Here is a 22,566-nt window from a genome sequence, read left to right on the forward strand (position 1 = left end):
ATCTTTTTTTTTTTTTTTTTTTTTTCTGGTACCGGGAATTGAACTCACGACCTTGCACTTGCCAGGCAGGCACTGTGCTGCTGAGCTAAATCCCCAGCCCCAGAAAAGGATGAATCTGGAAGTTATTTCAAAAGACAAATCAAAACCAAATCAAAATCTCTTCCTACCTGCTGGTGTTCTGAAGAAAATCGCACTGCCCCACTGCGTCTTTGTAAATGCAGGAGCTCCAGACTGGGAAAATCACTCTCTCTAATCCCCACCAGTAGCCACTTCAAATCGCCTCCTTTTCTCTCAAGTTCCTTGCCCTACCACTTCTTTACTCATCTCAGCACAACCTACATCCATCTTTACAGAAAATTAGAGCAATAAGGTAAGAATTTCAACTTTTGCCTCCTGCAGATGAACTCAGCTGCATTGTCTCATCTCTCTCATCCTGGTGGACGAGGTCTGAAAATCTGTCCATTGTACTGTATGCTCTATGCTGTGTGTCTGTCCTGCTCACCTCTGTATTTTTTTCACTCAGCACAGTGCCTGCACAGAGTAGGTGTTAACTATTAGCACGTTAGTTGAATAAATCTGTACTCTGAGCCAGGCATGGTGGCACATCTCTATAATCCTAGCTCTTGGAAGGTTGAGGCAGGAAGATTTAGAGTTCAAGGCCAAGCTGGGCTCCATAGCAAGCTCCAGGCCAGCATGGAACGTAGTGAGACCCTGTTTTAAAAAAAAAAATTAAAAAGGGACCATAGATGTAGCTCAGTACAAAAGCTCACTTCTTAATGCTCGTTTGTATGTAGTCACCACTTCATTTCTCTTTTCCTTTCATGGCCAAGCTTTTAGAGTCACCTATGCTTGCTTAGCTATTTTCACGATTCACATTCACTTCTGAATCTTTTTCATGTTTGTCCTTATAAATCCACTGACCAGTGACCTCCAGTCACACTACTAAACAGCTCTTCAGTCTGTCCTTTTGTCCTCTTTGTGGCATCTGACCCTATTAACCTCTTTTCCTTGAAATGCTCTCCTCTTTTGGCTCACGTGGTTCTTCTTTCTCTTGACAAAGACTATGGGTTTAATAAATTCTTAACATGAATGAATGGCTTCACTTCTATTAATATGCCTTTCTTGGCCTTCTCTGACCACCCCTGTAGTGTGTGTGTTCCCTAGGGTTCTTTCTAAATGTATACATTCTCATCCGTCAAAATAATCCAGCTGGGTATTGTCGTGTATGTTTATAGTCCCAGCACTCTGGAGGCTGAGGCAGGAGAATCAGAAGCTTGAGGTTGGCCTGGACTATAATAGTTAGTTTGAGGACAGCCTGGGCTCCATAGGGAGACCCTGTCTCAAAATTAATTCATTAATTCATTAATTGGCCAGGCATGGTGGTGCACGCCTATAATCCCAGTACTTGGGAGGCTAAGGCAGGAAGATCAATGCAAGTTTGAGACCACCCTGGGCTACAAAGTGAGCTCAAGTCCAGCCTAAACTGTATAGCGAGACTTTGTCTCAAAAAGACCAAAAAAAAAAATAATAATAATAATAATAATAAATTAATTAAAAATAGCTAATCCACACTAATAGTTACAATAACTCTGTGCTACTCACCATCAGTGTACACCCATGTAAACAACTGTTCATTGGATACTTCCATTTGGGTTCCTCTAGTAGTCTAAAGACAGGAAGCTTGTCTTTTATTTTTTTATCCTTAGCACTTAGTCATAATGTCTGGCAGGCAGTTAGTAGAGAAAGAAATAAATTCACTGAAGATTAAAAGGAAAAAAAAAAAAGATTAAAAGCTGGGAACTATCTCCAGCTAGATCAGGCGGTCTTGCCTGGCTGTTGGAGTGTCCTCCGGAACTGATAGAGAGCTCTGTCCCCCACGCGCCCAGCTCGGGACAGGGAACAGCTCGGTGCGGAGTGTGGGGTTAGAATGTGGGAGGGCCTGGGTTCACATTTCAGCACCCAAAACCGACAAAAACCTAACCTCAGCTAAATCAAATTGTGGACTGTGTTCTATTCTCAATATTTTCATTCTGTTACAACATTATTCTTTTCTTTTGAGTGCAAGAGTCCTGAAACCCAGGGCCTTGTGCATGCAAGGCAAATGCTCTGCCATCTCTGTTCTAAATGGAGATTATTCAGAAAGGTATTATTAATCTCCTGTAGATTAGATAGTAGTAAGAAGATGATTCGAAGTAATTAAGACCTAGCTTCACCTCCAGAACATGGCTTTGGATAAACTACTTCGCTCTAAAACTGAATGTGTCATCTATGTGGTACTATGTGATAGACATAGTACCTCCTACATATTGCCTACAGATGGTTTGTAAACTCAGAAGTGCTCCACAGTGAGGTGAGGTGGCACTTGCCTGTAAGCCCAGCATTTGGAGAGGCTGGAAGTGGCTGGGGATTTAGCTCATGGCACAGCGCCTGCCTGAGAGGCTGGAAGCAGGAGAATTGCAGCAGGTTTGAGGCCAGCCTCAACTACACAGTGAAACCCTGTCTCAAAAAGAATCAAAAAATAGCCAGATGTGGTGGCACATGCCTGTAATCCCAGCACTCAGAAGGCTGAGGCAGGAGGATCATTGTCAGTTCATTGGGCTACAAAGTGAGTTGAAGACCAGCCTGAACTGCATAGTGAGACCCTGTCTCGAAAAAAAAAAAAAAGAGAGAGAAAGAAAGAAAAAGAACCAAGAAACCAAAGTTTCATATATTTAAGATACCATCATTGACCCATTTTTCTGCTTACTCAGAGGCAGCACTCTGAACCTAATCATCCAGGAGCAGCAAGGACCTCAAGTAGGGTATCTGTGATTAATTCTGCTCACTCCTGCTTGACACGGCCAAATATGTTGCAATTTTCAGTTGTCTGCTTTTCTGTGTTCTTATTCTCTTCTTGCTGTGTTAATTCTCATCATTACCAGTGTTTTACGTCAAAAGCACTTCTTTCTTTTTTCATATAATGTGGTCATTATATGCTGTGGATGGACTTCTTACCACTATCTAATCTACAGGAGATTAATAATACTTTTCTGAATAATCTCCATTTGAAACACAGATGGCAGAGCATTTGCCTTGCATGCACAAGGCCCTGGGTTTCAGGCCTCTTGCACTCAAAAGAAAAGAATAATGTTGTAACAGTATGAAAATACTGAGAATAGAACACAGTCCATACCTAAGAGATTACTAGAAATAGGTATAGATTAAGAGAAAATAAAAGATCTGGATGTGGTGGTGCACACCTGTAATCCCAGTACTCAGGAGGCTGAGGCAGGGAGATTTGTGAGTTCAAGACCAACCTGGGCTACAAAGTGAGGTCAAACTGGTACAAGTGAGCCTGAATTGCATAGCAAGACCCTGTCTCAAAAAAAAAAAAAAAAAAAAAAGAGAGAGAGAGAAAATAAAACCTTCTTTATAAGTAAATGAACATCATTTCATGGGACTATCACTGTGTTACCATCACCCCCATTCCTTTATCTTTTGTTGGATATGTTTTGAATTTGTACTTTCAGAAAATGTTTACCGAGTACAGTAAAGCAGAACCTTTGTCCCTATCCAATCTACAGTCCAAGGGGAAGGTAGTTACTGAAATCACAACGACGTGCTCATCACACAGGGCAGGAGTGTGGTTCTAGCGGGCCACGTAACATGGGCTAATGGAGTGCAGGGCAGCTTCACAAGACAGGGTTTTCAGATGAAATGCATGGGAGAAGGTATGTATGGAAAGTGAGTTCCAGGCAGATAGACAAGAAGTGGGAAGGTCTACAGAACATAGGAAAAAGTGGCAGGAGGTGGGGGGAGACACCAACCTGGTGAGTACTGAAGAAGTAAGAGAGCCAGGCACGGTGGCGCAGGCCTGTAATCCCAGTACTCAGGAGGCTGAGGCAGGAGGATCACTGGGAGTTTCAGCTCAGCCTGAGCTATGTAGTAAGTTCAAGGCCAGCCTCCATCGTGAAACCCTGCCTCAAAAACAAACGTACGAGAAAGTCAACAAGGCTGGAGCAGAGCACAAGAAGTAACAGAAGACAGATGAAGCAGGAGAGGTGAATGGGTGGGTAGAGTGAGCACTCCTGGGATCAGAATCAACACCGTATTTGCATCTTCTTGTAGTTTCATTGCCTATTTAATTATTTATTTATTGAGACTGAACCCAAGGCCATTGCACTGAGCTACATTCCCAGCCCATTTCTGAATTTTTATTTTGAGACAGCGTCTTGCTAAATTGCCCAGTCTGGGCTCGAACTTGACATTTTCTTGCCTCAGCCTTCCAGAGTGCTGAGATTCCAGGCGTGCACTACCATGGTTGGCAGGCTTTGTTCTTATTTTCCAAGTAAACTGTACATTTCTCCCTCTCTCTGTCCCACATCCATCTTCATCTGTCTTTCACAGTGCTGAGAGCCAAAGCCAGGGCCTCATTAGTGCTAAGCAAGTACTCTACCACTGAGCTTTCCTCCCAGCCCCTGTGCATTTCTTACTTTTCTTTTCCTGTGCTTTTGCTAGTGGTACCTAGTATTGTCCCCAGTGTATGATTAGTGTATTCATAGAGCACTCAGAAGTGGAATGCAGCCATGTTAGGCTAAGTTATTAACTCATAAGCTTGTGAGTTAATTATCAGAAAAAACATATGCTTGAGAAACACACAAGGTCCTCGTGCTGCCAGTTACTAGCTCTGTCACTTGGGGACAAGTTATTTAACCTGTTTAAGTTTCCACTTTTTCATCATCAAAAAGGATAAAGGAATATTTAATTCATGAAGTGCTATGAAATTTAAATGAGATAGTTAAACTGGATGTGGTGGCGCATGCCTATAATCCTAGCACTGGGGAGGCTGAGGCAGGAGGATTGCCTGGAGTTTGAGGTCAGCCTGAGCTACACAGCAAAATCCTGTCTCAAAAAACCAAAAATAAATAAATAAGAAAATTTTAAAATAAAGGAAATATTTACATATCATCCACACAACAACCCCACAATGCCAGCTCTCTTCTTACCTCTCACTTCCTTTCCCAGAATGCTTAGCTCATTCTTTTCCATCTACCCCACTACCTTACTCTCTGCATTTGCTAAACCTCCTTCTCCACTGGCTCCACTCTTCACCTACAAAGGTCCTCAACTAAAAATAGTCCATTGCTCAAGATGCTCTCCATTCCTTTAAGCTTTCCATTTCTCTTCATCCTTTTGTCACCAAACTCCTTACAACAGTTGTCAACATTCCCAATCCAAGTTGATCCCAGGGCTAGAATCGGGTCTGGATCCCAGGAATGAGGAAGAGAGAGGCAGGAATAAGGAGACAAGACCAACTACTGTTTCCGAAAAGAACCAAGGGAGTCAGGCATGCTGAGCCTCTCAGGGTACTCAACTTTGCATGACCAAGCAACTTCTCAATCTGTCCCCTTCTAGAGCTTTCTTATAGAATCACTGTATCTGCGGGCTGGGGTGTAGCTCATGGCAGAGCACATGGCATGCCTAAGGCCCTGAATCCTCAGCATCACAATAAAGAGCTGACCTCAATCTGTGCTGAGGCAAGCTGTACCATCCATCAGTTACTTTATCAGTACTCTCCCCAACTACAAATTTATTGAAGCATCTCACACATTCCCACTGAGCTAATTATTTTACTTCCCTGATCAAACATTTTTAGTGTTTCCTCACTGCCTAGAGAAAAGCTCTGAACTCTTAGTTTATTTTTGTTTGTTAAATTATTTTTTGGAGGCAGGGTCTCACAGTGTAGTTTAAACTGGCCTTTAACTTGTAGCAATCCTCCTGCCTCCACATCCGGGGACTGAGATTTTAGGCATGTGCCACCATGCCTGGTGCAAGGCTGAACTCTTGAGTAACTTCTTTAAATGTCAGTCACTATCTTAACTTTTTCTTTCTCCACTTATCTCTGAAAGAATATATACTCCAGATATACAGAATAAATCACTGCTTCCTGAAAGCGCCTCATATTGGGTTTACCCACTGTACATGCTTATGCAGTTCCTATCATCTGGGAATCACTTCTTTCCAATCCCTGGCTTTTAAACAATTTAAACTGCCAGCCACGGTGACACATGCCTTTAATCCCAGCACTGTAATCCCAGGCTGAAGCAGGAGGATTGCTGTGCATTCCAGGCCAGTCTGAACTGTACAAGTAAGATCTGTTTCAAAAAAAAAGTTTAATCTTTTGTCTCTTCTTTTTTGGTGTGTATGTGTATGTGCATGTGTGTGACACAGTTTGGCTATATTTCACAGGCTGGCTTTGAACTGGCAACACTCATTGTAAATTGCTGAATCTATGACTCCAAGTCTACCTCTTCTAACCACTCAGGACTAATCTAAGCTTCTTTACCCTCACAATTCTTTTTTTTTTTTTTTTGGTTTTTCTCCGGTACCGGGAACCGAACTCACGACCTTGCGCTTGCCAGGCAGGCGCTTTTGCCGCTGAGCTAAATCCCCAGCCCCTTTTTTTTTTTTTTTTTACCCTCACAATTCTTTAAACTGTTGAAGTTAATGGGAGGGCTGAGGGATACAGCTCAGGGGCAGAGCACCTGACTAGCATGTCTGAGCCTCGAACCCACCAGGCCCAGCTAGATTACAAGATTCTTGACTGCGAATAGTTCTGCCTCCCTCAAGAACTGAGATTTCTCATCTGTGGGTCCCTGAAGGCTCGTGCCTGTAGTGCTTCAGTGCAGTGCTGACACCTGCCGGTCACAGGTGGTTCGGCAGCCCTGGCCTCAGCATTTCCGCCCTCCAGTACTAAGCCCTGGGATATCTCCTAGTTACCTTCCAGGCTTGGGAAGATGCTTGTGATAATGTTGCCCCACAGTGCCACCCTTTCAAGCTGGAGAACTCTCCTCACTGACCCCTAATTCATCAGTTTGGACTTTACATCCTCCCCAGGACCACAGACATGGATAAATAGGGTCTCAAGTAACTAGGCGGCAAGAAAGAAGCAGTTTGAGAGCGGGTATATGCAACCCCTTCTCCCCACCCCGAAGAGTCAAGTGTGTTCCCAACACAACCCTATTCCTCTCGACCTTTGCTTTATGTCTGGGTTTCTCTCGGGCCATGGGCTTTCTCGGTGCCGGTGAGGACTGGAGGTTGAGCGGACAAGGTAGGCGGAGCCTGCGGGGTGGGGCCAGGCCAAAGGGCCTCTTACTAGGAGCTTCTCCATTCTGTCAGCTCTCCGGCAACATCCACGCCAAGACTGACACCCGTCGTGGCAGGTGAGTGACCCTCTGTGATGAGGGTGGCTTTGGGGGGATGGTGGCGGAAAAGTCTCTAGCGCCTGAGATTTAATTTTTCACATTGTCAAGGTCTCACTTGTAGAATTCTTGGGTGCCCAGTACAGCTTAGTTTTGTCTGGGGCAAGGCAGCCTTTGAAAGAAAGACCGGGCTTGGGATGGGGTTGTGTGCAGGGCTGAGGGTCAGGGTGGGCACAGGTGTGTAACAGACCAAGGAAATTCTGAGGCATGGAGGGACATGGGTGAGGACCAGAGGGAGAACAGAAGATTCTAGGGAGGACCCAGGAGAGAGACAGAGAGAGAGGGAAACAGCAGGCTGTGAGAGGACAGGGGAGCAAAGTGAAGCTGCTCAGAGGGGCAATGGAGAGCTGGGTAACAGGAAGGCTGAGGAGGAAGGAAGGCTCACATGGAGCAATCGAGTCTTCCGGGCCTCTTCCAGCTGTGGAGCCTGGTCCAGAAAGCCCCAGGGCAGGCCAGGAGCACATGGGGGCTGCAGGCTCCTACCGGAATGCTTCAGTGCCGAGAAAAAACCCTCCTGGTTACCCACTCCCTTGCCTCTTCAGACTCCCAGTTTCGTCTGGAGGAGGGTGAGGCTCTCCTCACTGCGGTCACAGCCACATCCTGCAGAGCAGGGGAGGGGGAAGTAAGAAGCAAAACAACTACACGAACCGCAGGAGAGGACCATGGGGCGGGAACCTGGACCTCTGCAGCAGCTGGGCCCCAGCAGGGTCCTGGGCACAGGCAGGGGCCCGCAGGCCTGCAGGCCTGATGCCCTGGAGGGCCATGTGCTGTGCAGGCTCAGCACGCTGCACCCGCAGCCATGCCGACAGCAGTCCAGGGATAAAGGTTCTTGGGATAACTTGACCTAAAGCTCATTTTTATGCTTTACTAGTGACTCCAGCCAAGGTGCTTCATTTCTCTTAACCTCAGTTTTCTCACTGCAAAGTCAGGACACTGTTCATGGGACTGGGGAGAGAGGCAGCTCGCAAAAAGCACTTGGCACACAATAAGCTCTCAGTAAATGTGAACTGTTCTCGTCAGGATGCCCAGGACCTCTACGCTTCTCACTTCTTTAAAGACAACAGTTGACATGGGCTCTTGGAGTCAGGAAATCAGTTGTGTTTGACCTTAGGCAAATAATTTAACACAAGCCTCAGTTCATGGAGAGTAATACCTACACACCTCCTGGACGCAGGGTAAACCGTCAGGGTCACACAGTAGCTGCGGGAATGATCGGTCAGCCAAACCCGTCCTCGGGCGGCAGCCCCCACTTCCCGACCTCACCCTGGGGTGCCCTTCCCTGCGGCCACTCCTCCAGAAGGGTTGGCATGCTCCTCTGAGATGCTCTGGAGATCAAGCGTCCCTACAACACTAAGAAAAAAAGCAGGAGCAAGACAGCAAGACACAGAGGACCAAGGGGGCTTAGGGGAAACAGAGGACAAGCTAACCACATGACAGAGAAGGGAAAGCCATTTCTCTCTCTAAGGAAGCCTGTGGCCTCTCTTCTAGCGACTGACCGCACCCTGCCCGGGCACCATGGAGTCCTTCAGCTCAAAGAGCCTGGCGCTGCAGGCGGAGAAGAAGCTGCTGAGTAAGATGGCGGGTCGCTCTGTGGCTCATCTCTTCATCGATGAGACAAGCAGTGAGGTGCTAGATGAGCTCTATCGTGTGTCCAAGGACTACACGCACAGCCGGCCCCAGGCCCAGCGGGTCATCAAGGACCTGGTCAAGGTGGCTGTCAAGGTGGCTGTGCTGCACCGCAATGGCTGCTTTGGCCCTGGGGAGCTGGCCCTGGCTACCCGGTTCCGGCAGAAGCTGCGGCAGGGCGCCATGACAGCGCTTAGCTTTGGGGAGGTGGACTTCACCTTTGAGGCTGCCGTGCTGGCTGGTCTGCTCACTGAGTGCCGAGATGTGCTGCTGGAGCTGGTGGGGCACCACCTCACCCCTAAGTCCCATAGCCGCATCCGCCACGTGTTCGATCACTTCTCTGACCCAGGTCTGCTCACAGCTCTCTACGGGCCTGACTTCACTCAGCACCTTGGCAAGATCTGTGACGGGCTCAGGAAGCTACTAGACGAGGGGAAGCTCTGAGCACCCGGGACCTAGCGCCTTCCACCATGGCTGACCCGAACACAACACACCGAGGGCTTTCTTACCCTGCTCTAGGCACTAACGCTTCTCAACCCTCAGGCTTCATTCTCTCCCAGGGGAGCCTCGCCTCTGAGACCACCCACACCCAAACTGCTGGAGAAGATGCAGTGCTGGGGGGGGCCTAACTCCCACTCCAGCCCCAGCACAGGAAACAGCTGCCTGAAAAAAGTGAAGTGAAACTTGGATCTTTATTTCTCCCACAAGGGACATCTGAAACAGGGAAGCCCCCTCCCCTTCAAACCAAAGGAGAAGGAACCCACATAACCCCTCTGGGGACACTAAAGACAGAAAGGCATCGGGTGGTGGCCCCTGGAGACACCCCAGCCCTCCAGCTCTAGGCAGAGCATGGACACATACCAGAGGCTCTGTCCCAGGGTGCAGGAAGAAGGGTTAGGGCAGGGGGAGAGTCTCACAGGGAAAATAAAACTACTGAAGCATGCACAGGCTCAGTGTTTAATCTCTCCAGCTTCTACACCTTAGGGTCATCACAGAGGAAAGGAGGTATATAGACACCACTTATCTCACCTGTCACCACTTCCACACAGGAGACCGAGGCATATTTCCAGTACATTGAGGATCCCTTGCCTACTTCTCTGTTTGAGAAACAACAAACTGTACTGCAGATCAGTGCTATAAATTGCAAATAAACATACAGTGAGGAGCAAGGCATAGACAGGCTCTGGTGGGGAGGGTGTGCAACTAGGAGACTCCCAAGCCACCTCCTCTTTGAGCCCCAAAGGAATCTCCTTGCACCCCTCAGCCCCACTGCAGGCAGAGCAGAGGACGGGTTAGAAGGTGAATTGGTGGAATGGAAAGGTTGGGTTCCTACTTTGCTGTTCTTTCTCAGAGCAAGAGTTGTGGAAAAGTTATAGATAAATGGTTAGTCAAGACTGAGCCCAAATCCTTGACCTTGCCATCCTCGGCGTGACACCAGATCTCGATTCCCTGTCCTCAGTAACATGCTCAGAAAGGAGCTGGGGAAGGTGACAAACCAGCAGCCACTGGCTCAGCATTCCAGGTTACGGAAATCCCATTTTCAGCTATAAGTAGGAAGTAGTTAGACATAGCAAATAAATATTACTCAGTATAGCACCAAATAAATTAGGTAACATAGCTGGAGCTGGGAAGTTCAAGGGGAGTCTCTGTTTCCCTGCTCTAAGGACAGAAAATGGTGAAAAAGATAAGAAAGGCAGCAGGGATGTAAAAAAAAGCCATCTGAATCTGAAGGACTCCAGATTCAGCTAACAACTGGGAAGGGGTCTGGTTCTCATCTCCTACTTTTGCCCCCCACAAATGCACTCTAGTTTGTGATGGACAGGAGGCTGGGGGAGACGGCTGGAGTAGAGGGAGGCAGGCTGGAAGCCATGTTCTTGAGCCTCACCTCAGGCTCCTCTCTCCCTCAAGTTGCTCCTTCCAAATTCTGCTTCTCTCAGTCAATTCAGGGGGCATCAGAGTTTGAAGATTTCATCCTCCTGGTCCCGTAGTGTCCGTGTTCGAGAGGTCCGAGTCAGCGGTACAGGACCTAGGACTGCTCGTTGCTGGGTCCGAGGGGAGCTCAGGTGGAGACATGTGTCCTCCCTGGGTACCCTGTAGGTGAGGAAAGGAGGAAAGAGCCACAGATCAATGGAAGAACCTGAGTATGGGCCAGGAGGTACAGGGAAGTTGTCTCTCCTGCTTCATGAGCTCTCTGCTCCAAGATAGTCTCAGTATCATCTGGAAAAATCTTAGCCCTAATGTTCCTGCATGGATTAAGAAAGCAGCAAGAACAATCAAATGTTTTACTCAGATGGGAATGCAGAACCCAGCTCAGCCCATCCTGGCTGCCATGGGCTCTGCGCTGCATCATGGGCCTCCTGGGGCACAGGTACCACCCCACTTCTGCTGGTATTGTGCTCACTTACTTGTGTTTGTGGGGAGGTTGGACAGGAGTCTGTGGAGCAACCTAGGAGGTCTCATTTAAGACTCACCCACTTTCTCCTTTGCTCAGCTTCTGTGCGGCGACCTTCTTTGACAGGCTGATCTGTGAGTCAAGCTTCTTAAGGAAATCTGAGGCAGAGAGGTCATGGGTGGGCCCGGGGGGGTCCTGGTCAGGTGTGGGAGGGACGCTGTCACCTTTGGCACGTTCTGAACCCATCTCTTGTTTGCCCCTCTCAGCTGAGTGTGGCCGTGCTTCATCCTTACGTGGGTGCATCTCTTCCTCTCCATCTTTCTCTTCTTCAGAATCCAAACCATTGAACAGGTCTCTGGGCTCTGTCAGGATGGGGATGTAGAGGGTTTTCTTCAGGAAGATGGAGTCATTAGTATAAAGGCGGTTTGCACGCTTAATCTGTTCCATCTTAAAAAAAAAGTCACCAAAATTAATGACAGTAACAACTATCAATCTTACATAGAATCTCATGCTTTTAAAAGTAGTTATAAAGCCCAGTGTGGTGGCTCACATCTGTAATCCCAGCACTTGGGAGGCTAAGGCAGGAGGATCACTACCAGTTCAAGGTCAGCCTGGCTTACATTTCAAAAATAAAATAAACTTGTGGTGAACCTGCCTCAGTCTCCCAAGTGCTAGGATTACAGGTATGTACCACCACGCCTGGCTTTTTTTTTTTTTTTTTTTTTTTTTTGCCATTGATATTTCTAAGCAGGTACTCTAGCACTGAACTACATCCCAGGCCAACACTGATATTTCTGCCTTGCAAAACCAGGGTAGACAGTGATGCCAGTTACTCAGTGATGAATAAATGGGTACAAAATAAATATCTAATGAAAAAAATAACTAATATAGTGTAACAAGCATTTCCAGAGGGAGCAAAAAGGCCCAAGACTCCATCATTAACTTGCTAGGTAAATTTAAGCAAGTAGCTTAATCTTTCTGAGTCTCTACCTTTACCTTTAACAACGGCTCACAGTGAGGTCTCAGGCTCTCCAGAAGTCCACAAGGTCAGAACTATTTTTCTAGTAATGAGATGTCATTTTCCCTTTCATTCTCATTTCTCATGAGTCTACAGTATTTTCCAGGGGCTGCATGATATATAATATTGCAACAGATTGAATGTAGAAGCAGCTAGAGCAGCTGGGTATGGTGGCGCACAACTATAATCCCAGCACTTGGGAGGCTGAGGCAGGAGGATCACCATGAGTAGAAGCCAGCCTGGGCTACAAAGTGAGTTGAAGGCCAGCCTGAACTGTATAGAAAACCCCTGACTCAAAAAGACACACACACACACACACACACACACAGAACCTTCTCAACTGGGTTATTCCAACAATTTAACAACTCTTCCTCTTTCATTTCTACTCATCTTGCTCTTGACATCCATCTAGAAAAAAGCCTCTGATTAATCCACTAGCCTGCTTATTATAAACCTCTAAGACTTGTCATTAGCTAAGAAATAAAATCCAAATCAGACTAAAGGGCTCTCTCAATCTAGCTTCCACAGGAAACATCTAGTTTTGTCTCTCCTTTGTTATCTATACAGTTTGCTGTCCTGAACTTTTCATTTTACTTTGAAGATTTCATCATCTTCCCGACTTCTGGGTGCTTACTCATTCAGAAATGCCTCTCCCTACTCCCTTCCCTGCTTGGAAAATTTTTATTCATCAACTATCAATACCTTTGTGTGACCCTCTTCAGGGCTCCCAGTACAGCCTGTAATGGCTACTGTAATAATACTTGCCCTGTGCCTGTCGGGGCTGAGAGTGTAGCTCAGTGCAAAAGTCCTGGTTCAATCCCCAGTGCTGCAAAAACAAAGAAACAAATAAACAAACTTGCCCTGTGGGCTGAGGTACAGCTCTGGGGTAGACTGCTTGCCTAGTATAGCAAGGCTCTGGGTTTGATCCCTAGCACTGCAAAAAACAAGACTAAAAGCAAACAAAAAAACTCTGCCCTATTACATGGTTAGTCACTGCTTTGCCGAAAGCATGTGACTCTTTTAAGGGCAGGGATGGTAACTTGCTGTCTCTGTATCCCTAAGGTGGTGCCTTAGTATCCTACAGAGCTTAGCACAGAACAGAGGTTTATAAAAAGTATTTGTTTACTTATGAACAAATAAACTAGATAATAAAATACAGTATTTTAGATAGAGTTTATCAGTATTTTATTCTCAGAAGCCAGAGTGTCAGTTTTACTATGATGTCATCCTGTACTGGTACCAATGTAGAAAATCATATTTCTTCTATCTGTCAAATATAAAAGCTTTTTTTGTCCTGGGGCAGGACTATTACAGTAAACTTGTTAAGTAAAATCTTACAAGACCTTTAAAAACAAAATCAGATTAACTGGAATTATGTTATTTTATTGGTTTTGTTTGTTTGTTTGTTTGTTTTGCTATATAATTCAGAATGGCCTTGGACTAACTATGTAGCTCAGGCTGGCCTCAAACTTCGCAGCAGTCTTCCTGTTTCAGCCTTCCAAGTGCTGGTATTATAAGCATGTGCCGCCATGTTTGGTATTTTATTGTTTTGTTTTTTGAGACAGGGTCTCAGTCTATAATTCAGACTCACATGATCTTCCTGCCTCAGCCTCCAGAGTGCTGGAATTATAAGTATAAGCATGTGGCACCATAACCAGAGGGTTTTTTTGTTGTTGCTTTTTTTTTTTGAGGTAAGGTCTTGCTGTATACTTCCCCCTAACCTAGGACTACTTACCAGTCCTCCTGCCTCAGCCTTCTGGAATTGCAACACTCAACGATCTGAATTTTTTTTTCTTTTTTTTTGAGACAGGGTCTCGGTATCTACTGCAGGCTGGCCTTGAACTCACTTATGTAGCCCACGATGGCCTTGAACTCATGACAATCCTTCTGCCTCAGCCTCCTAAACGCTGGTATTACAAGCATGTACCACCATGCCCAGCTGACATCTGAATGATTTTAAAAAGTTAAAATTGTCTTGCACTTTTGAACATGCCAAATATTTTGATGCTATCAATTTTATTTTTCCTAGATTATATCATGGATACCCTCTAGCTCCAAGATGTTATGAATAATTTGTGAGTTTTGTAGTGCTTTTATTATTTGCCAGAGGGATCCTAGTCCACTAGTCTTTCTTGAGAGGTCCTTAGAATCTAGTAGCACCCATTATCTTTTTTCTCTTTAAAATTAAAAAAAAAGAGAGTATAAGCCGGGCGTGGTGGCACATGCCTGTAATCCCAGCACTCGGGAGGCTGAGGCAGGAGGATCCTTATGAGTTCAAGACCAGCCTGGGCTAAAAAGTGAGCTCAAGGCTAGCCTGAACTGCATAGCCAGACCCTGTCTCAAAAAAAAAAAAAAAAAAAAGAAGTAAGGATTTTAGAATGAGATAGCCAAGTCTGAAGTCTCACTCCATCAGTTATATAGTCTATGGAAAGTTGTCTTATTTCCTTAAGTCTGTTTCTTCATCTCTCTCTCTTTTTTTCTTTTTCTGGTGGTAATGGGGATCAACCCTAGAGACTTCACACTGAGCTGCATTCCCAGCCCTTTTTTTGTTTTTAAAACATGGTCTCACTAATTTGTACAGGCGGGGCTTGAGTTTACAGTATTACTCCCTCCGTCTCCTAGAGTGCTGGAATTATAAGTGTGCACACCATGCTCAGCTTTATTTATTTATTTGCAGTACTGGAGATTGAACCCAGGGTCTTTACACTGAGCAACATCCTCAGCCTTTTTATTTTTATTTATTTATTTTTTGTCTTTTTGAGACAGAGTCTCGCTATGCAGTTCATGCTGGCCTTGAGCTCACTTTGCAGCCCAGGCTGGTCTCAAATTTGCAACGATCCTCCTGCCTCAGACTCCCGAGTGCTAGGACTGCAGGCGTGCACCACCATGCCTGGCTTTATTTTTGTTTTGAGACAGGCTCTCACTATGCATTCAGGCTGGACTTGAACTCCTCATGTAGCCCAGGCTGGCCTCAAGCTCACAGCGATCCTCCTGCCTCTGCTTCCCAAATGCTGGGATTATAGGCATGTGCCACCACACCTGGTTCCACATAGTTAAATGGGAGTAATTACACTACCTCATATTCTTATGAAAATAACATGAGGTAATACACATACAAGGCTTGGTATATATTGTGTTCCTTAATTGATAGGTAGGTAACAACTTAAGCAACTAACATTATTTATTTATATATTTGGTTTTTTTCTCCCGTACCAGGAACCGAACTCACAACCTTGTGCTTGCCAGGCAGGCGCTTTTGCCGCTGAGCTAAATCCCCAGCCCCAACTAACATTATTTAATACCCTTTCCTCATTTTATAAAGTGTAGGCAAAATGAGTTTCCAAACAGGGCCAGTGAGTCAGTCCATAAGCAGAATAGAGCCACAGTACAAAACTCCTCTTAACTGGACTACAGAGCTTTTACAGGGCTATTAGTCTCAGAAGCCAGGTATTGTGACACATGCTGGTAATCCCAGCCACGCAGGAGCCTGATGCAGGAGGGTCACAAGTTGGAGGCCAGCCCAGGCAACTTGTGAGAACCTATCTCAAAAGCGTTAGTATGCAGCTCAGTGGTACAGTATTGCCTTAGCATACAGGAGGCCTTGGGTTCAATCCCCAGCATGGGGGGTAGGGGAGTAAGTCTTAATAGTTCCTGGTTCCCTGCATGATCCAGTTTCATTTTTGTTTTTTTTTCTTCTGTGCTGAGGATTTAACTCAGGGCTTTACTCATGCTAGGTAGGTAGTTGCTCTATTGCTGAGCTACACCCCAGCCCTTACAGTTTGAGACAGAGTCTCCCCAAGTCCTTAAATTACCCAGGCTGGCCTCAAACTTGTGTCCACCAAGCCCAGCTCCCAGTTCTCTTAACACAACTTATGAGCCCCTGCTGAGACCCAGAGGTTGCTCTGCACTTTCATACTGACTTCATTTGCTTAGGCCATCCCTTCGACTTGAAATGTTCTTTATTCTTTCTCTTTCTTTTTTTTTAATTTCAAAACTGTGGATTAAACTCAGAGCCTTTTGCACTGGGCTATATTTGTAGCCCTTTTTATTTTTTGTTTTGAAAACCGGATCTTACTAAGTCACCAAATGCACAGCTCAAATATGCAATCCTCTTGCCTCCATCTTCCAGTGTTGGAATTACATGAGTGTGCCACCATGCCAGCTGGAAATGTTTTCTTTCGTACACTCCCAATTTCCATGCGTGGAAAACTTAGTCACATTTTCATCCATTCAAAAAAAACTTTTAATAAATTAACAAGAGATGAAATAAACAAGAAGGCAGATTTTTAGAGATTGTGAAGGGGATGGAGGAGGCAAGAGGAAAGGAGGAGGGGAAATGGGGGCAAAAATCAAAATATATGCATGTACCAAAATGTATTTCATTGTTCTATATCACTAATATGCACCCGAAAACGGGTGGTCTCTTCATCTTCTATTTGCTGGTAACTATGCCAGAATCTACAGATACAAAATTGAAAAGAAATAGTTCTACTGGTCATGGTGTCAGATGCCTGTAATCCCACACTTGGGAGGCTGACAGAGGAGCATCACCATGAGTACGAGGCCAGCTTGAAGGACATATCAAGACCCAGTCTCAAAAAATAAAAAAAAGTGTTCATGGTGGGATGGCTAAAGATGTGTGTAGTTCAGTGGTACACTGCCCCTGTGTCAGATCCCCAAAGGCATCTCCAAAAAAACAAAGGAAAGGTAAGGAGCACAGAGGTCACTGGAAGGCAAACAATGTATTGCATAGGTTTGTAAAGAAAACACAGAAGTTTCTAAGCTTTTCAAGGTCTACAGTGACGGTAGCCTTAAAACCTGCACTGATGTCCACCCCTTCTCCCTTCTAAGTAAAAATTAATCTTCTTTTCTGATTTGCCCCCTTAATACAGATACAAACTCATCAACTTCTGTGGTAATCACTGTGTCCCTGCACATTTATTACTAGACTGGGGGGCTGGGGATTTAGCTCAGCGGCACAGCACCTGCCTGGCAAGCGCAATGTCGTGAGTTTGATTCCCGGTACCAGAAAAACAAACAAACAAACAAAAAAACCTACTAGACTGAAAATTACATAAACACAACAACTGTACATTCAACTCTCCAAGAAGAGCTACCATAGTGCTTCAAATACAGCAAACACAAAAATTCTGGTTAAATCCAACAATTGCTATAAATGGAGCCAAAAATCAGGGAAAATCTGAAGATTAATTATATATCTATATCTATATCTATATTTAGCTGGGCATGGTGGTGCACAACTGTAATCCCAGCACTCAGGAGGCTGAGATAGGAGGCCAGCCTTCATGAGTTTGAGGCCAGCTGGGCTACATAGTGAGTTCAGGGCCAGCCTGAACTACCTAGTGAGAGCCTGTCTCAAAAATAAAAAACAAACAAATGAACGAACAAAAAACCACAAAACTAAAAAAAAGTGGGACATGGTGTCACACACCTGTAATCCCAGCACTCGAAGGCTGAGGCAGGAGGATTGTGGCAAATTCAAGGCCAGCCTGGGCTACAAAGTGACTTCAAAGCCAGCCTGAACTGCACAGCAAAACCCTGTCTCAAAAAGACAAAGAAAAAAAAATTAATATTTTAATTGGTTAAATAAAAAGAAAATTTATTCCAAGTGAGCTAATGTACTATATTTTTATAATCTTTATTTTTACTCTCCAGGTATGACCTGAAATACTTGGGATAGAGAGGACCTGTTTTGCACCTTACAATTAGGAAACAAGAACAAGAGGCACTTCAGAGACTTAGAACTAAAAACCAGCTCTTCATTACTTGCTGTAAATATTTAATCACTCTCAATTAAAATTTTTCTCTGTGGTTAACAGTAACTTTAGAGTCAGACAGATCTTTTTGAATTCCAACTCTGACAGTTATTTGACCTTGGTCAAATTGGTTAACCAAGTGTCAAATTTCATCTGCAAAAAACAAAAAACAATAGTTGCATACTTGATAAGGGTGTTAGGCTCCAATAGGTTAATATACCACACATAAAGCATGTATCTGGCATAATAAATAGGAGCCGCTCCTCTCTGTTGGTATAGTGGAACAGGATCTGCCCCAACCAGGCAGTGTAACCCTGAGGTGGGAAAACAAACAGATGAAGGCAGGACAGACCACAGGACAATTAAGAAAACGTCAGGGGAGGTTGCCTAGAAAGATCACTACATTTTCCTCAGGACTAAATCTCCCCTAGACGGTTGTTTACATCACAATCCTGGAAGACTCACCGTCACTCCGTATTTGAGCGCTAGCCCAGCCAGGGTGTCTCCAGGCTTCAGCTGATGTTCCAGGCGTCTTTCCCTCACAGGGGAGCAGGCTGATTGCACCAGGCTTCCATAAGAACGAGCCCGGCTCCCCTGAAGCAGCCCTGATCCCCCGAGGGGCGGCTGTCTAGAGGGAGAAGCCATCTCCTCACCGAGCTGCGCTTGCAACTGATGAAGGCCGGGCGAGGTGAACGACAGCGACGGCCTGAACTCAGGGAATGGATATTCAGGGAATTCCTTTCCCCCGTCTCTTCTCGCCCGCGCACTCCGGCCGCCCTCTTGCCCTCCCGGCTTCTCCCACCTCCAAGCGCCTTACTCACAGATCTGTCTCCTGAGTGCTCGGTCCCTGTCTTGGTCTCCCCTTGGCACCCCCCTGACTTTCGACCCCTCACATCGCTCGCTGCACTGACCTCTGACCTCTGAACCGTAGACACCCTCCTCAACACCGTTCCTCAGTGTACCCCCAAGTCCGGTAGCTGGGCCTCAAGACGCCCCCATATCCTGGCTCCGCCTTGTCCCAGGGTTCGTAAGCTAGGGTCAGGAATATTGGGCCCACCCCAGGCAGGCTATGGCCGCACGCGAAGCGCGCGAGGATTTCGAGAGTTTGCAGTACACTTTCCAGTCTGAGATCCTCAAGGGCTCGCCGCGCATCCGAAGGTCACACCCTCAAACTCGGGCTTCGCATCTAGGTTCTTGTCTCTGAGAAAGCCTCTTGTCTGCCAAAATGCGAGGGCCAGGATCCAGCTGAGCGGCAAATTTTTTGTAAAAGACTTCATTCCCCAAAAGGCTCCGCGTCTGCGGGGGTCGCAGGGTACCATGGTAAATGCAGTCCGTGTAACACGCTGGAGGCGGGCTTTCCGGATCGCGCAGTGCATGCATGGAAGCGCGCCCCGGAAGTACGAAAACCAAAGGGAAAGAGACCGGAAGAAGAAAAGAAGAGGTCCCATTTCTCCTACGGTGGCCCGAAGGAGTTGCGAAGTCGGCCCGGGAGAATTATATCATTTCTGGGATTCAAAGTCGTGATGTCTTTCAAGAGGGAAGGAGACGATTGGAGTCAGCTCAATGTGCTCAAAAAACGAAGAGTTGGGGACTTGCTGGCCAGTTACATCCCAGAAGATGAAGCGCTGATGCTACGGGATGGACGCTTTGCTTGTGCGATCTGTCCTCATCGACCTGTACTGGACACACTGGCCATGCTGACTGCCCACCGTGGAGGCAAAAAGCATTTATCTAGTAAGTCTGAGGGAAGGCGGAGGATAGAATATAAACTCTGCAGACCATCCTTGCTGCTGTGTTTTTAATTAGCTTTCTTTTTCTCCTCAGGCCTCCAGCTTTTCTATGGTAAGAAGCAGCCAGAAAAGGGAATGGGACAAAATCCAAGACCACAGAATGACTTGAAGAAGGAAGAGACCAAACCTGAGGTAATCAGAGAGGGGGAAGAATGTTTTCCAAGAAGGACCTTGCTGCACACTATACATTTGAAGAGCTCTCGCTTCTGAAGCCCTAACTTGGTCTCTCATCTCTACCAGGCTCCTCTGCTAACCCAGACTCGACTTATCACGCAGAGTGCTTTGCACAGAGCTCCCCACTATAATAGTTGCTGCCGCCGGAAGCACAGGTCTGTGGGATGTATGGGAAACCTAGAGGAAGGGAAAGACAGGAAATAGATGGTCCTACAATTACTGTTTTCCACAACAGTTTGGGCATGGTGGTGCACACTCTAGGAAGCTAAGGCATGATGATCACAAGTTTGAACTCAGCCTGGCCAATAATGCAGTGACTTAATGAGACCCTGTCTCAGAGTAAGAATGGGCTGGGGATGTAGCTCAGTGCAAAGGCCCTGAGTTCAACCTTCAGTACTACAAAAAATAATTAATTAAAGTAAATGTTTCCCAGATTGCATTCTAAGGAATACTAGTATTTTGGAGATATTAATTGGCATTCCAGGAAAAAAACGATTTTGAGATTTTTAAATAAATTTAGAAAATGGAACATTGGACCAGGTGTGGTGACACCTGTAATCCCAGCACCAGGTAGGCTGAGATAGGAGAATGGTGAATTTGAAGTTAGCCTCAAATTCAAATGATAAGGCCCTGTCTCAAAACCAAATACATAAATAAATAAAATAAAGCAAAAGACTAGTAATATTGGTATATTTGAAAGGCTGTACAAAATCCTTTTTTCTTGTACTAGCAGTTGAACCCAGAGCCTTTGTACTAAGCTGTATCCCCAGCCCTGAAAACCCCAATTTATTTATTTATTTATTTATTTTGAGATAGGGTCTCCCTATGCACTTCAGGTTGGTCAAGAATTCACTGTATAGTCCAGACTGGCCTTGAACTTTCAGCAATCCTTCTGCCTCAGCTTCCCAGCCCTTTTTATTTATTATTTTAGAGACAAGATCTCCCTAAGTAATCCAGGCTGGGATCAAACTTCCAATCTTCCTGTCTAAGCCTTCAGCATAATTGGGACTATACACTTGTGCCACCATGCCCAGCTGTACAAAACCTTAAGATAAAAACTTTTTTTTTTAAATTTTAGGACAACTTTCCCCAAATTTATATTCCAGATCCTTTTTATGCAGAACAAGGTGGGATGAGGTGGCATATCTTGAGGAACACAGTTTAAGAAACACTACTCTAGCACAAGGCCCTGAGTTCAATCCCCAGTACCACATGGAAGAAAGAAAGGAAGGAAGGAAGGAAGGAAAGGAAGGAAGGAAGGAAAGAAGGAAGGAAGGAAGGGAAGAAAGAGAAAGAAAGAAAAAGAAAGGAAGGAAAGAAAGAAAGATAGGAAAGAAAGAAAGAAAGAATGCTCTAATGAGTTGGAAGTCATAGAAGAGTTGGCCTTTTCCTTCACTGCTTCTACAGGCTTTGATTCCTCTCTACACAGACCGGAAGCCCCTGGTCCCTCTCTCTCCTGTTCCCCTTTGCCAGCCCGAGATATTGAGCTCCAGAGTGAGAAGATCAGTAGGGAACCTGAGCCTGGGCCTTGCCCACAGGCTAAGGAGTTAGCAACTGCCTCAGACCCTGCACCCATGAGCCCCACAAGAAGACGAGCTCTGGACCGTTATCTCACCCTTCGAAGGTGGGTATTCCAATCACTTTCCTCAGATTTTCTCCCTGATCCCTTTTTTCTAACATATCTATTTTTCTTTTAATTTTAACTATTTTGAGACAGTGTCTCAGTATATAGGCCAAGCTGGCCTTGAGCTAGCTCTGTAGCCCAGTCTGTTCTCAAACTTGCAGTCTTCCTGCCTCAACCCCCCAAGTACTGGGGTTATAAGCATGCACCATCACGCCTGGCTGTAGTTGTTCTCTTTTTTTGCGTGTGTGTCTTTCTGAGACAGGTTCTCGCTATGCAGTTCAGTCTGGCCTTGAGCTCATTCTGTAGCTCAGGCTGGCCTTGAACTTGCAGTGATCTTCCTGCTTCTGCCTCCTGATGGCTGGGATTAAAGGCATGTGCCACCACACCTGGCTAGTTGTTCTTTTTTGTTGCCAATTTTTAATAAACTTCTTTCCTAACCAATTCTGTTTTCTTCATTTCCAGCTCTGGATGGATCCCAGATGGAGACGGTCGATGGATAAAAGATGAAAATGTTGAGTTTGACTCAGATGAGGAGGAACCCCCTGATCTCCCCTTGGGCTGACAACTTCTTTCTACATTTGTTTCACAAATAAACTACAGTGGGCACTGGGAGCCCAATTTTGCTCAAGTCAGGTTCCTTGTCCAATCTCAGGATTTCAGATCTGTTCATTCTCAGCCTGGCTACTCCCTCCCTGCAATGTACACAGCTCCCCATACTTCTGCCCCCTCCCCCACCTTTCACCAAGTCATTCCAAGCGTCAGCTGCATGCAGCCCAGTGCCCTATTAATAAGTCTGTCAGAAAGAGGTCTTTGCCCTTCATGTTCTCTGCCTCCTTTCCCCACTCCATTCAAAGTCCTTCCCTCTTCATATCATATGAGGGCTCTGAATAGGCCCTGGGGGGCTCTGGCCGTATCTGGAAACAG

The 22,566-nt window shown here is 45.8% G+C and overlaps 3 protein-coding genes across 6 annotated transcripts; 2 read left to right on the forward strand and 1 right to left on the reverse strand.

Moving 5' to 3' along the window:
- The first annotated feature begins 7,062 nt into the window (after positions 1-7,062).
- Tnfaip8l2 (tumor necrosis factor, alpha-induced protein 8-like 2) lies at positions 7,063-9,810 on the forward strand. Its single transcript, XM_005414498.2, has 2 exons — positions 7,063-7,202; positions 8,730-9,810. The coding sequence occupies exon 2, from the start codon at positions 8,757-8,759 to the stop codon at positions 9,309-9,311; it is 555 nt and encodes a 184-aa protein (XP_005414555.1). The 5' UTR covers positions 7,063-7,202; positions 8,730-8,756; the 3' UTR covers positions 9,312-9,810.
- Positions 9,809-19,353, reverse strand: Lysmd1 (LysM, putative peptidoglycan-binding, domain containing 1). 4 transcript variants are annotated; one of them, XR_001232527.1, is made up of 4 exons: positions 18,520-19,352; positions 11,339-11,706; positions 10,753-10,958; positions 9,809-10,411 (listed from the first exon to the last, which is right to left on the reverse strand). XR_001232527.1 is itself a non-coding variant. In XM_005414495.2 (4 exons), exons 2-4 carry the CDS (start codon positions 18,697-18,699, stop codon positions 10,820-10,822), a joined length of 687 nt encoding a protein of 228 aa, XP_005414552.1. In that variant the 5' UTR covers positions 18,700-18,760; positions 18,966-19,353; the 3' UTR covers positions 9,809-10,819. The 4 variants fall into 4 exon arrangements, 3 of the variants coding, with proteins under 3 accessions (XP_005414552.1, XP_005414553.1, XP_013365363.1); XM_005414495.2 differs by having other exon boundaries at positions 9,809-10,958; positions 18,520-18,760; positions 18,966-19,353; XM_005414496.2 differs by having other exon boundaries at positions 9,809-10,958; positions 18,520-18,760; positions 18,876-19,353.
- Positions 19,354-19,481: 128 nt separating this feature from the next.
- Positions 19,482-22,270, forward strand: Scnm1 (sodium channel modifier 1). Its single transcript, XM_005414493.1, has 5 exons — positions 19,482-19,788; positions 19,879-19,976; positions 20,085-20,173; positions 21,448-21,642; positions 22,105-22,270. The coding sequence occupies exons 1-5, from the start codon at positions 19,578-19,580 to the stop codon at positions 22,202-22,204; spliced, it is 693 nt and encodes a 230-aa protein (XP_005414550.1). The 5' UTR covers positions 19,482-19,577; the 3' UTR covers positions 22,205-22,270.
- Positions 22,271-22,566: the final 296 nt, after the last annotated feature.

This window comes from Chinchilla lanigera, unplaced genomic scaffold, assembly GCF_000276665.1.
Source record: "Chinchilla lanigera isolate Chin_1 unplaced genomic scaffold, ChiLan1.0 scaffold00187, whole genome shotgun sequence".
Lineage (NCBI taxonomy): Eukaryota > Metazoa > Chordata > Mammalia > Rodentia > Chinchillidae > Chinchilla > Chinchilla lanigera.